Source organism: Microtus ochrogaster, linkage group LG7_11 (assembly GCF_000317375.1).
Source record: "Microtus ochrogaster isolate Prairie Vole_2 linkage group LG7_11, MicOch1.0, whole genome shotgun sequence".
NCBI lineage: Eukaryota > Metazoa > Chordata > Mammalia > Rodentia > Cricetidae > Microtus > Microtus ochrogaster.
In genome coordinates, this window is record NC_022032.1 from 20734758 (window position 1) to 20746987 (window position 12230).

At 44.9% G+C, this 12230-nt stretch overlaps 2 protein-coding genes across 4 annotated transcripts in view; one reads left to right on the plus strand and one right to left on the minus strand.

Annotated features, from left to right (window-relative positions):
- The window catches only part of Trappc11 (trafficking protein particle complex 11), a 42341-nt gene extending 39135 nt beyond the window's left edge, over positions 1–3206 (minus strand). The window contains exons 1-2 of the mRNA XM_005362592.3: positions 3080–3206; positions 137–362 (exon numbers count right to left, since the gene is read on the minus strand). Of these exons, the coding sequence (XP_005362649.1) occupies positions 137–340 (204 nt within the window). The 5' untranslated portion in view covers positions 341–362; positions 3080–3206. The remainder of the gene's footprint in view (positions 1–136; positions 363–3079) is intronic.
- A 229-nt stretch (positions 3207–3435) lies between these two features.
- Positions 3436–12230, plus strand: part of Rwdd4 (RWD domain containing 4) — a 17014-nt gene continuing 8219 nt past the window's right edge. For 2 of the 3 annotated variants that reach the window (XM_013351959.2, XM_026786998.1), the window contains exons 1-5: positions 3436–3713; positions 5137–5217; positions 9264–9373; positions 9453–9603; positions 10588–10705. In XM_013351959.2, coding sequence (XP_013207413.1) covers positions 3690–3713; positions 5137–5217; positions 9264–9373; positions 9453–9603; positions 10588–10705 — 484 coding nt within the window. In that variant the 5' untranslated portion in view covers positions 3436–3689. The remainder of the gene's footprint in view (positions 3714–5136; positions 5218–9263; positions 9374–9452; positions 9604–10587; positions 10706–12230) is intronic. The other variant, XM_005362593.2, reaches the window with a different exon arrangement.

Below are 12230 nucleotides of genomic sequence, written 5' to 3' on the forward strand. Positions count from 1 at the left end.
ACACACACACACACAGACACACACAGACACACACACACACACACACACACACACACACACCAGGGTTGGGAGTGGGGTGGAAAAGGACAGGGACTATGAGGCTATGAATGCGTATGAGCAATTCTAATGCCATTACCTTAGATCTACATTTTGGATATTCGTGGTCACCTGGGAGCACCTTGAAAGAAATTGGTACCCGATCAGCTCTCCGATTGGCACAGAAAGCATCCCAGACTGCTCGATGCACAGCATTATAAACTACATCAAGGCCAGTAAGTGTAACAAAAGCCATAGGCCGACAACATAATTCCACAGGGAAGTCCCACCGTGTGGGGCTCATGCTTAAGACGTGACAGAAAAATCTGAAATACAAATGTCAGGATATTCATAGTTAATTTAAAAAAAAAACAACATCAGCATATAACATATAAACGTTATAAAAAGACAAATGGCTCTGCATGTACAGTCACGCTCTCAAAGAGAGTAAAATAAAAACTTTTTAATTCCTAAATTAGATTTATTAAAATTACTAATTGCATTGCATTTTTTTCTTTCAAATTTCATAAAAGAGGTTATAGTCAATTTAGACAAATTTGCTATTTTCACAGTTATCTTTGAAAATGTATAGCAACGTTTGGGACAAACAAGCTAAGAAAGCAGAGAAGTAATGAAATTAAAATAGGTCTAGACTGGCACATGCTGCAATCCCTGCCCCCAGGAGGCCAAAACAGAAGGATAAAGCATTCAGGACAGTTGGTAGCAAAATAGTAAGACTGTCATAAAAATGCTTTTCTTTTAATTCAAGTTATGTGCTCTATATCAACCATAATCAATAAAATTAAAAAGTTATTGACTTATATGTAACACACACACACATCCAATTTCCTCTGATTTCTCTGGAACTGCAAATACCTAATTCCTCAGTACTTAGAAGATAATTCAAACAATGTGTGTATTCTCTAATAGCTGTTTCTCAGTTTTCAAAATGTAAGATGACGCAATAGGTAAAGGAAAGTCTGTAAGAGAAACACTAATAACGGGTGGAAACACATACAGAACATGGTTCTGTTGTCTCCTGTAGTTATGTTGACAATGGCTGCAGATATGCACTGACTTTAGAAAATGATTATATATCTGGGACAGTCAAGGCTATTAGACAGACAAACCCTGTCTCGAAAAAACAAAAGAAAGAAACAATTGTATAAAAATATTCTTATTCCAAACAAAATTATCACCATATTTTTAAAATGACTCCTTATTTCCAAAAGGACTTCTCATAAGCTCCTTTAAAGAAGTGATTGGCATCATCACATTATACAAAACACAACGCAGTCGCTGGGAAAACTGAAGTGCAAAACGCCACTTTTCCCAAAATTGTGGACTATTTCTAACTGAAAAGTTAATCATCTTAATTAATTAGCGATCACATGCTTAAGTGCTAAAGGAACAAGGAGTATCAGAAAGTGATTTGGAACACTTGCCAGAAATGATGTGTATCTATCGACAACACAATTGTAGAATTGCAGAATTGCTCTCAAAGACTCATAGGAAGGATTGTGCTGTGAGGACAAAGAAACACACTGCTTCCAGAGAATTCGGGACCAAGAGTGAAATAGCCTAGGAGAGCTCACAACACAATATGGCTCCATAATACCAGATAATCTAGACAAGAGGGAGAAAAACCCAGTTCCCTTAATACTTCCAGAGGCTCAGAGGAAATAGCTGTGGCTCTTGAATATGGTGTGGTCATAAGGGGAAGCAGAAAGGACTGACGACGTTTTTAAATTAGTACTGCCTGAGAGGATTACAATACGAGTCACATAAATCATTGAAAATTCCCTGCAGTCACATCGGAAGGCAAAGAGAAGCCAGCTCAGACAGCAAACTCCTGTAAACCCAGCAGTCAAGGGGCAGAGACAGAGGCAGGTAGGAAGATAACTTCAAATTCCACAGTAGCCTGGTCTACAGGACCAGGGCTATGGCACCTCATACCCCTCCTCCCCTCAAAAAAGAAAGAGAAAGAAAGAAAGAAAGAAAGAAAGAAAGAAAGAAAGAAAGAAAGAAAGAAAGACAGACAGACAGAAAGAGAAAAATGGGGAAAAAGGAAGAAAAAGAGAAACTGTAACCCAAGAATATTCTCCAACAAACATGACTATAACTCATCGATGAACTTTTAAAAACCTATTTGTGCACTGTCTTCAAACTCTGGTGTTGTATCTTATACTCGCAGACCACTTTAGTTCAGACTAGCCCATTTCAAGTGCTCGATAGTCACCCATGGCTATTGTCTACCACAAACGACAGTGCAGCTCTCAATTACAGCAAATCTGTCCCAACACCATCACGGAAACTGCACCAGCAACCCCTGCCACATTCTGCCGTGCAAGCTTTGCCACTTGCAATGGCCCTGCTTACGCCGCCACTGTGGAACTCAAAGGGGTGGGACAGGACAAGTACTAGCTGAATAGATTTCAATGACACGCAGAAAAGGGGTCGTTTCCTGACTGCCGGGAAAATAAATGGAGAAACCAAGCAAACTATGGACAGGGAGGAGACAGGCAGAAGCACAAAGTAAGACCTCACTCAGCACCAGGTCACCTGGTTAGTGCAGCGGAAGTAATGTGTCAGCTAGCGTAGGAGAGAAACAAGCTAACCCAATCAAAGTGGCTACTAACGAAGATGGCTATCAATGGACAGACAGATGGATCAGGGAACAAGACGTCGGCTAGCAGCAAGGATTCAGAGACGTCCAACTGCAAAAAGCTCAAAGAACGATTGCTTGGTGCATGATCGACACTGTGGAGGAAGAGAAGCAACACAACCTGAGAAAAGCCACTCTCCCCAAGGTCACAGCATTCGGCTCTGGTAGCTACAACTGGAAGGGAGAGTAACCTCACAGGCCTAGAAACTGACCATCTTCCTCTATCAGAAATGAGCTCTCTATCTAGAAATAAGCGCGCTCTTCTTTGCAGCTGAAAGAGAACTGCCAAGATTGCACCCGTGGACGCCAAGGGAAAACGCAGGCCCCCCAAGCCAGCTGGGTTGGTCTGGCCAGCAAGGGTCTCCGGGCCCAACTCACCCAGGCCGCACGCCCTGGGCCCGCTGCAGCTGCGGCGAGTCGCCGCCAGCCCCGAGAGCACCGGGAGAGCCAGGCAGGGGCGTCACGGAACGCGGCCACCGAGTTCCGACAGCCCCACAGCCAGCGGCAGAAGGCGAGACTTCCTTTTCCCCGCCTCCGCTGGCACAGGAAGCACTTTCTGAGCCTGAGTGACAGTACTCCCAACCAGTCCTGGAGCAGAACGGAGCACCTTGCTCGGCAGGGGCTCCATTTCCTAGAGGAGAAAGAAGTGGGGGCGGGGAAAGGAGGAGCCAATAGGAGAAGCGATCGTGAAGGGGGCGGGGCCTCTCCGTGACCGCCCCTCCGCGGCTGGTCAGAGGTCTGGGTGATCCTCCCCCCCCCCCCAACATAACGCGGTCCGGGTTCCCGGTCCCACCTAACGCGATCCTGGGTTCCCGGCCCGCAGCCGACTGCCAGCGGCTTGGTGCCGCCGAGGGTCGGGAGCGCGCGAGCTCGTACCCACGGCTGCGAGAAGGGTTTCCCCAGACCGAGACGCGGAAACGGAGTGCTCCGGCCTCCCTCCCGCTCTCCGCCTGATCTTCGCGGTCGCAGACGCTGTGCGCCCTGCGCGATGGGTGCCAACGAGGACCAGGAGGTGAGAACCCAGGACTGCACACCCCTGTCCCGGCGCAGATCCCAACGTGGGGCACCCGGGACTCCTCGCGTGTCCTTTGCTTTGAGAGCCCTCACAGCCTGGCCAGTCGGGTGTCCCACGTTGGCGGATCCACTGCCAGACGGCACCGGTCAGCCGTGAGGCCAGCAAGCATGAATGGGTCACGTGCGATCCAGCCTCCCGCTCCCCTCATTTTTTGCAACCCTGGGGATATCCCCAGATTTCCTAGCTAAGATGAGTGTCCTTGGTCCACGACCCTGGTGCACTTGGTTGTCCTTAAGTCCCGCGTGTGGCTTAAGCGCTTACGTGTTATACTGTCTTAAAATCCTTTAAATTTTAAAATTTAGCTGGGCGGTGGTGGCGCACGCACGCCTTTAATCCGAGCTCTCGTGAGGCAGAGGCTGGCGTGTCTCTGTGAGTTCAAGGCCAGCCTGGTGCACAAGAGCTAGTTCCGGGACAGGCTCCAAAGCTATAGAGAAATCCAGTCTCGAAAAACCTGTGGTCTCATAGGGAGTGGGTTGAGAAAGTAAAATTTCTGGGGAGGGAAATGAATGGCCCTTTTGTCTCGCTTTCTGTCCAGAATGTTTAGTGAAATCTCTTGTCAATCAGTTATTAAGGGAATATAAAATCTGTTTGGGGCAGTTTTTGCTTAGAATTTTGTATAGTATGTGTTTTGATCTTTTTGTTGAAAAATGTCATGTAGATATAGAGTTGGAAGGAATGCATGTTATAAATCACGTGTCATCGACCTTTCTAACTCTGTAATGTGTTCAGGGGAGGAAGCGTGTCTGCCGTTGTAGAGTGTCCCAGAGTGAACGTGATGGATTAAGGATTGGAAGACGAACGTAGTAATTCACTGTTTTGGGTGTGTTGCTTAAAAGTTAGCATGCGTGGGTGTTAATAAAAGCTCTTAGGTTACAGGTTTTCTGTAAAGAACTCCCAAATCCAACAAACTAATTGGTGTCTGAATAACCCGCTAAACATTCCTGCCAGTTCGGGGACTTCAAAGCATTAATGAGTTCAGGGGCGAGGGTAGAGAGAAAGGGAAGAGCAATGACTAGTAAGTGGATACAAACTTAAAAAGAGACGAGCAAGGTCTGATGTCTTGCCACACAGTAGCACGGCTAGTTTAAAAGTGTCCTCTGCAGCCAGGCGGTGGTGGCGCACGCCTTTAATCCCAGCACTCGGGAGGCAGAGGCAGGCGGATCTCTGTGAGTTCGAGACCAGCCTGGTCTACAAGAGCTAGTATAATTGTTCCATGCTGGTATATACACATATGTCATAAGCGGCTAGGACCAATAAGTTAAGCCATAAGTTTTACAAAGTTGAGTGGTTTCGAATAACAAGCTAAAGACGTCTCTTTCTAATCCAGATATGCCACTAAACAATATCCTTTTTTTTTCAGATGGAACTAGAAGCTTTACGTTCTATTTATGAAGGAGATGAAAGCTTCCGGGAATTAAGTCCGGTGTCGTTTCAGTACAGGGTAAGACACAGCATGTACAGTACATGTATTTCTCTGCTAGGGAAGGGGATGTGGAAGCTGCAGAGTCCGGCTCCATCTTCTAACTTAGTGAGTTAACTTTATTATATTCCTGTGTTTTTTGAAATTTCTATTTTTGTAGAAATGTTTTGTGTGTGTTTCTGGGGGCCCAGAAGATGGCATCCAATCCCCTAGAGCTGGAGTTACAGAGGGTTGTAAGCCACGAATGGTGTAAACCAAACGGGGTTCTTGGAAAAACAGCCAGTAATCTTAACAACTGAGCCATCTCTCCAGCCCTCCTGACACAGTTAAATGAAACTTATCTCTATGACATTGTTATTGGTAACATTTGAAAACTTAATCCAGAACCTTTTTAACATAGATATTATTTTATCATGTGTCTGGGTGTTTGACAGCAAGTATGTCAGTGTACCGCGTACATGGCAGGTACTCACAGAGCCCAGCAGGGGCCACTGGATCCCCTTGAACTAGATTCATAGACAATTTTGAGTTGACATGTGGGTACTGTGGAATGAACCCAGGTCTTCTGGACGGGCAACCACTGAGCCATCTCTTCAACCTAATTTAGAACCTTAAAAAAATGTTTTAATTGATTATAAAACATTAGAGGTAAAAGAAATCTTAAGTACTACGTGGTGCCTCTCTCTTAAAGATGGCTTCCCTGAGTTCTAGCTTCCTGGACTCTGTCACAGCTGACATTGCTCTAGAACCCTCAAATTTGCTTGACCTGTAGACTATAATGGGAAATGGGTTTTTGTTCGTTTGCTTAGGGCAGAGTGTCACCACGTAGCCCACGTCTAGCCTTGAATTCTTGCTTTTTTTTATCTCAGACTCCCAAGTGTGACTAGGGAACACATGCTCTAAGCACTGATTCTCAGCCTTCCTCCTATGCCGTGAACCTTGAATATAGTTTCTCATGTCGTGGTGACTCCCAGCCAGGAAAGTATTTTCACTACTGCTTCATTACTGTCCTTTTGCTACGGTTATGAATCGTAATGTCAACATCTGTGTTTTCTGATGGTCTTAGGTGACCCCTGTGCAAAGGTCATCTGACCCAAAATGGGGTGGAGAGCCACAGGCTGAGAACCACTGCTCTATGGCAGTCCCCGGTTCTTCAGGCCCACGATCTTTATACTGCCTTCATCTGGGTGACAACTATAGTTATTACTTTACTGGTTGCCATGACAAAATTCCTGACAGAGCAACTTGATGACCAAGCCAGAGAGACAGGAACACTTACCTCATAGGCTCCACGGCCTGAGCTAGAACCAGTCCGCGAAGTTGTCCTCTGTTACTGGGGAACACGTGTGCCCCACACAAATCCCACAGTAGGAACAAATAAATACATCCTTTTAAAACGTTAAAAACTTAAGGAAAGAAGAGTTTCCCTGGGCTCAGAGTTTGGACGTGCAGCCCACTAGTGGAAGCCATGACAGAAGGGTCCCGTGGGAGGCTGCTCCTTATACAGTGCCCAAACTCGGGAGACAGAGAACGTTGCTTCTGCCCACTTCTCTGTCTCTCCTGACTCCAGCCCATAGAATGGTATCCACATCAGGGTGAGCCTTCCCACCTCACTTAGCCCAATCCAGAAAATCCCTCACAGACATGCCCAGAGGATGTTTCTGTGGTGACTCTAAATCCCATCAAGTTGTCACTATCAACCATCACACACTAGGGAACTCTTTTTTGTTGTTGTTGTTGTTGTTTTGTTTTTGTTTTTCGAGACAGGGTTTCTCTGTGGTTTTGGAGCCTGTCCCGGAACTAGCTCTGTAGACCAGGCTGGTCTCGAACTCACAGAGATCCGCCTGCCTCTGCCTCCCGAGTGCTGGGATTAAAGGCATGCGCCACCACCGCCCAGCTCACTAGGGAACTCTTAAGGGCCAAAGTTCATGAAGGAATTAAGACCTGGTCCTTCTGGTTAAATCCAGCTAGCTGCCTTCTGAGATTTCCCCAGCCACTGCCGCCTTTTCTCTACCAGAGACACCGAGAATTCCCATGTGGTTTCCTAATTGTCTCCAGTAACAGTGTCAGTTACTTATTGAGCACAGTGTGCAGAATGGTCCAGGATATGCATGTGCACTCTGCAATAGAACGAAACACAGAACTGGATAGCACATGTCCACAGTCAAAGGAGGAGAGTCAGGGAGGGATCCTCCCGTCCGACCTTCTATTCTCCAATAGAACAGTTTAGTAGGCTCCTAAATGACTCCCCCCCACCCCCACCCCGCTTCTACTTCTGCGTTTTCAGCTTCCCTCTTATATGGAACCACAAGTTCAGAGCTCTTTAATACTCTGAAGCATTTAAGTAGCCCGGCAATAGCCTGTTTAAAGAGGCTTCTTCCTGGGCTTCTCTTGCCCGTAGAGTGATGGCTCTATTCTTAGATCCATAACCCAAGTCCACTTTGAAAAAGACTTATTTTTATTTTGTGTATATGAGTGTTTTGCTTGGATGTAGTGTGTGTGTGTATTCAGGGAGAGGCACATGTGTGCCACAACGCATGTGAGTTGGTCATCCAGGGATCAAACTCAGGTCATCAGACTTGACAGCAGGTGCCTTTCTTTACCCCTCTGACCTGTCTCGCAGGCCCCTTGAGTGAGAAGCTCGATTCAGGCCAGCATTATTAACAGACGTTAAAATCTCCAGGCAAAGGTTGCTAAGAAACAGGGTAGTGACGTATTTGTGTGTTATTACTGCATGGGTTTTCTTTATTACCCTCTCCGCTGAAGAAATTAGCCCCAGTGGCGAATCCCGATAGGATGCCCATGAGCTTCCAAACCGCCTCTCCGCACAAAATGCCCCATCTGAACCTGAACAGAGGAAGTGGTTATCTATATTTGGGGATGTTAGTCAGAAAAACCAGCCTAAGCTCTTAATGTCATAACAGACTTTCAAAAGCCAGGGAGAAGGTTCCATTAAGGTAGACAACCAAACAGAGTAAACCTTCAGTGAATTTCAGCTTTCTAGGCTGGAAGTGCATTTGATAAAGGACACTTTGGGTATAGTTGGGGAATTTGGAATATAAATTATATATTAGATGAGGTTTTTTTATATCAATGTTGAGTTGTTGGACGTGGGATGATTGTCTTGGGGCTATAAAAGATATCCTAAGGTGGTTTTTTTTTTCCACTCTTAATAAATAAAGATGTTTCATTACTTCTAAATGCTTCAACAAAAAACAAAGTGGGGAAAACCACGTTAAAGGAGTAGGTGCTGCCCTCTGTGCTAAGGGGAAGACAGGGAAGTGACCGGGTGTGTAGTAAATGCGCACCAGTGAGTATGTATCATGCCAGTTTAGCTTTTCCTTAAGAGTAAACTGTTTTAAATAAAAACTTGACCCGGAATTTGTAACAGGAGTTTCTACCAGGAATTCTCTTGGCCTAAGGCATCCTCCCCGGAGTCCATTGCTTTGCTTGTCTCAGCCTTACACTGTGTTTTCTGGTCTCCTGTCCCTTGAACAGCTTGTACCGGCCTTCCTGTTTTTTTGTGCCTGCTGCTGTTTAGCAGCTGGAAAGCTGCAAGACAATCTGTTACAAGTTTGTGGGTAATTACTTTTGTCCATTGGCTGCTTAGGTTTTGTTTTGTTTCTGATACATGGTTTCTTCTGTGTATGTCTTCTGGAGACCCGGCTGGCCTCAAGCTCAAGAGAGTCACCTGCCTCCGCCTCCCAGTGCTACCTCCCCCTCCCAGTGCTACCACCCCCAGCTCTGTTGTCATCCTGTTCCTTGTTGTTCTTGTCTTAACTGCAGCCTCCGAAACAAAACGTGTAAAGTGTATCCTTGGCGTTGTCGAGCTGGCCGCTGATTGAGAAATGGGCCCTCGGCAGCAATGGAGCTCCCTGAAGCCCCAGGGGACTAAAGTTGAAACTCTCTCTAGTCCCCTCACCTTGGCAAGTCCTCCCCAGAACCTCTGAACTTCTCGGCGTATGTGCTTCTGAGTCTGAACGCGAATGTTGGAAAGAATCATTTTGCAGGTCGTAATTTAGGTCTTTTGGTCACTTTCCACAAGCCTAAGATTCCCTTTTCTTCAGATAGGTGAAGATGGTGATCCCAAAGCCTTCCTAATAGAGATTTCCTGGACAGAGACCTATCCCCAGACACCTCCGGTTATATCTATGAACGCCTTTTTTAACAACACCATGTGAGTAGTTTAGTTTTCATTGCTTGGTCCTTGCCTTCTGTTTGACACACTCTGACAGTTTGATGTCTCTGCCTTGTAGCTCCTCGGCTGTGAAACAGAGCATCTTAGCCAAGCTACAGGAAGCGGTAGAAGTGAACCTTGGCACCGCCATGACCTACACGTTGTTCGAGTATGCAAAGGACAATAAAGAGCAGTTCATGGAGAACCACCATCCTGGGAATTCTACGCCAGTGAGTGTGTGGTTGGTTCTGCCAGCTGGTTTTGGTCTGGGAATGTTAATTAACTTTTGCTGTGTTTTTTTTTTTTTAATTAAAGACTTTGTGTTAGATTTAAACAGAGAATTACATCTGATTTAAGTAAGAACAATGAATCTTAGATTTCTTCTATTTTGTGGAGAAAATGGAATTATGTTCTGTCCATTTTACCCTTCAGCAAAGATTAAAATACTTCTAACCATTAAAATTGAAGCCAGGTGTGGCAATGTGTCCTGAGGAGGCAGAGGCCAGGTCTGTGATTTCAAGGCCAACCTGGGCTGTAAGTAAGACACATTTCAAGGCCAACCTGGGCTGTAAGTAAGATACTGTCTTAAAAGAGAAAGAAAGAAAAAAAGTCATATCTTAGTTCCATTTGAGGCCAACACGTGTTCAAATCCTCCCTGCCCATCTTTTTTAACCCTGTGACTTTGGTCAACTTTCTTAACCTCTGTGCTCAGATTCTCGATTGTGGTAAGGCCCAAATAAATGGTATAATGCAGTCACAGCAATACTCGTCATGTGCTAAGTATTTTAGATTTTAGCTATCATAGCTGCTAACTATGCAAGCCCAAATATTTTAAAGATTTTTTTCAGGAAACCAAAAGAGCTGGGTGGAATGTATGAGTTTTCTAAAGATGTACCAATAATGACAGCAAGTTCAGTAATTTAGACAATTTTGTTGGAACCTCGAATCTTCAACATAACATGGGTGATCAGACTTCCTTCTCGGGGTCCCAGTTGAACTGCCACCCCACTGTTGTGTCCTTGAAAACGAGCCTCTGCGAGAGCAAGACCAGTGAGGTATAAGGACACCTGACTGAATAAGTGAATAACAGCAGTAACGCCTTCGGTTTTTGTAAATTTAGAAACCCACCGCCGCCCCCTTCGAGAAGAAGCTATGTTGAGTCTGATCCAGTAGGTTTTAAGGCGCGAGTCTAAGATCTGTTTCTGTTCTTATAGACACCCATAGCCAATATCGTCTCTGTTGAAGCTCCCAGCACAGCCCCATCAAGTAAGAAAAAAGACAAGAAAGAACAACTTTCCAAAGCTCAGAAACGCAAGCTGGCAGATAAGACGGGTGTGCATTGTTCTTTGTCTTTCTTAACACGGGCCATGGGTGGACTTCACTGTGGTGGGGTTGCTTGTTATGTTTAGGGTTACAGGATTAATTCCTTAGTCTATCCTTGGAACATCTGAATCAGAGACCTGTTAGTCACAGTCAAAAATACCATTATTTATTACTGCTCCATCATGACATCATCATTTGGAAAAAGACAATGAGTCACAAAGAAGTTGTAAACATTCCCACTGAGGAACATTGGAAAAATGGACAAAACGTGTGGCCCACTTGAACACTGTAACATTGTGTGGGGTTTTATTTACCTGTGTGACAGGTTTGGACGTTTAAGGGCTGTGTAAAATAAAAAGTTTTCACTTGCAGTCTGGTGCATCATTCCCATCTGAGCACAGGCAGTTAATATTTTTTGCCTGTTGTTAACGTCATTCTACAATGAGATTTCAGAAAAGAATTCCCACGTGTCTGATAGCAGACTCCTCGGAAAAGGAATATCAACTCCAGCTCAATCAACAGTAATGTTTGCTCCTTTTTCTCTAACTTGGAAATTTGCAAATGGACATCAGTTTGAATTTTCCCAATCAAGGAAAAGGAAAATGTTGGTGTACACACACTTTTACATAAAAATGTGCGTGGGCTCATGTGCACCGTGTCTGTGAAGTGCTCGTGGAGGCCCCAAACAGGTGTTGGAGCCCCTCGACCTGAAATTGCAGGCAGCTGCTGATGTGGATGCTGGGAATCTGTCTTTCATCCCGGAAGGGCAGCAAGTGCTCTGGCCCCCGCCCTTTCTTTTGTGAAGGGATATTAGGGATATTTTATTTAATGTCTGTCGATGGTAGAATAAAAAGAAACCAACACTGTGTTGGTCTTCATAAACAACAGTTTGAAACTGCAACTTTGTGGTCTAAAAGTCTCGGTATGTTCACCTCAGATCAGGCAGCAGTAAAAAGCGTAAATAACTGAAGTAAATATATTAGCTATTGCGGTCAGTTTTCTAGAATTCTGGTTATTGTCTTTCTGGAGTATTTTAGCATAACTTTAATGGGATAGCCTGGGCATCTGCACTGATGGTCCAACCGTGTACCCTCAGAATCTGTGACGTAAGATTCTTGCTGATCTGAAAGAGAACAGAACCGTAGGCATCAGGGACTGGGCTCCTATAATTGCCTCTCTCTGAGAGAACCATTGGTTTCTGACTGCTTTGCTGGACAGTCAATACAGGTGAATACCCTTTGTCCATGTGCTTGGGACCAGAAGTGTTCAGAGCTCACGGCCTTCCAGATTCAGGAATGTTGTCATAGTTCCTGATTGAACAGCCATAATTCAAAGATCTAAAATGTTCCAAAATCTAAAACTTCTCAAACAGTTTCCGACTCTGGAGCATTTTTTCAGATCTGTATAGAACTTGTTTCAAATATCAATTTTGTAAGGTTCCATAAAATGAGCTTAGCTGCCTACGTGAAGAATAAGAAAGCTAAGCCATTTGAAATAGAAGAATTTTTGTTATTATATTTTAAATGTTATTTAC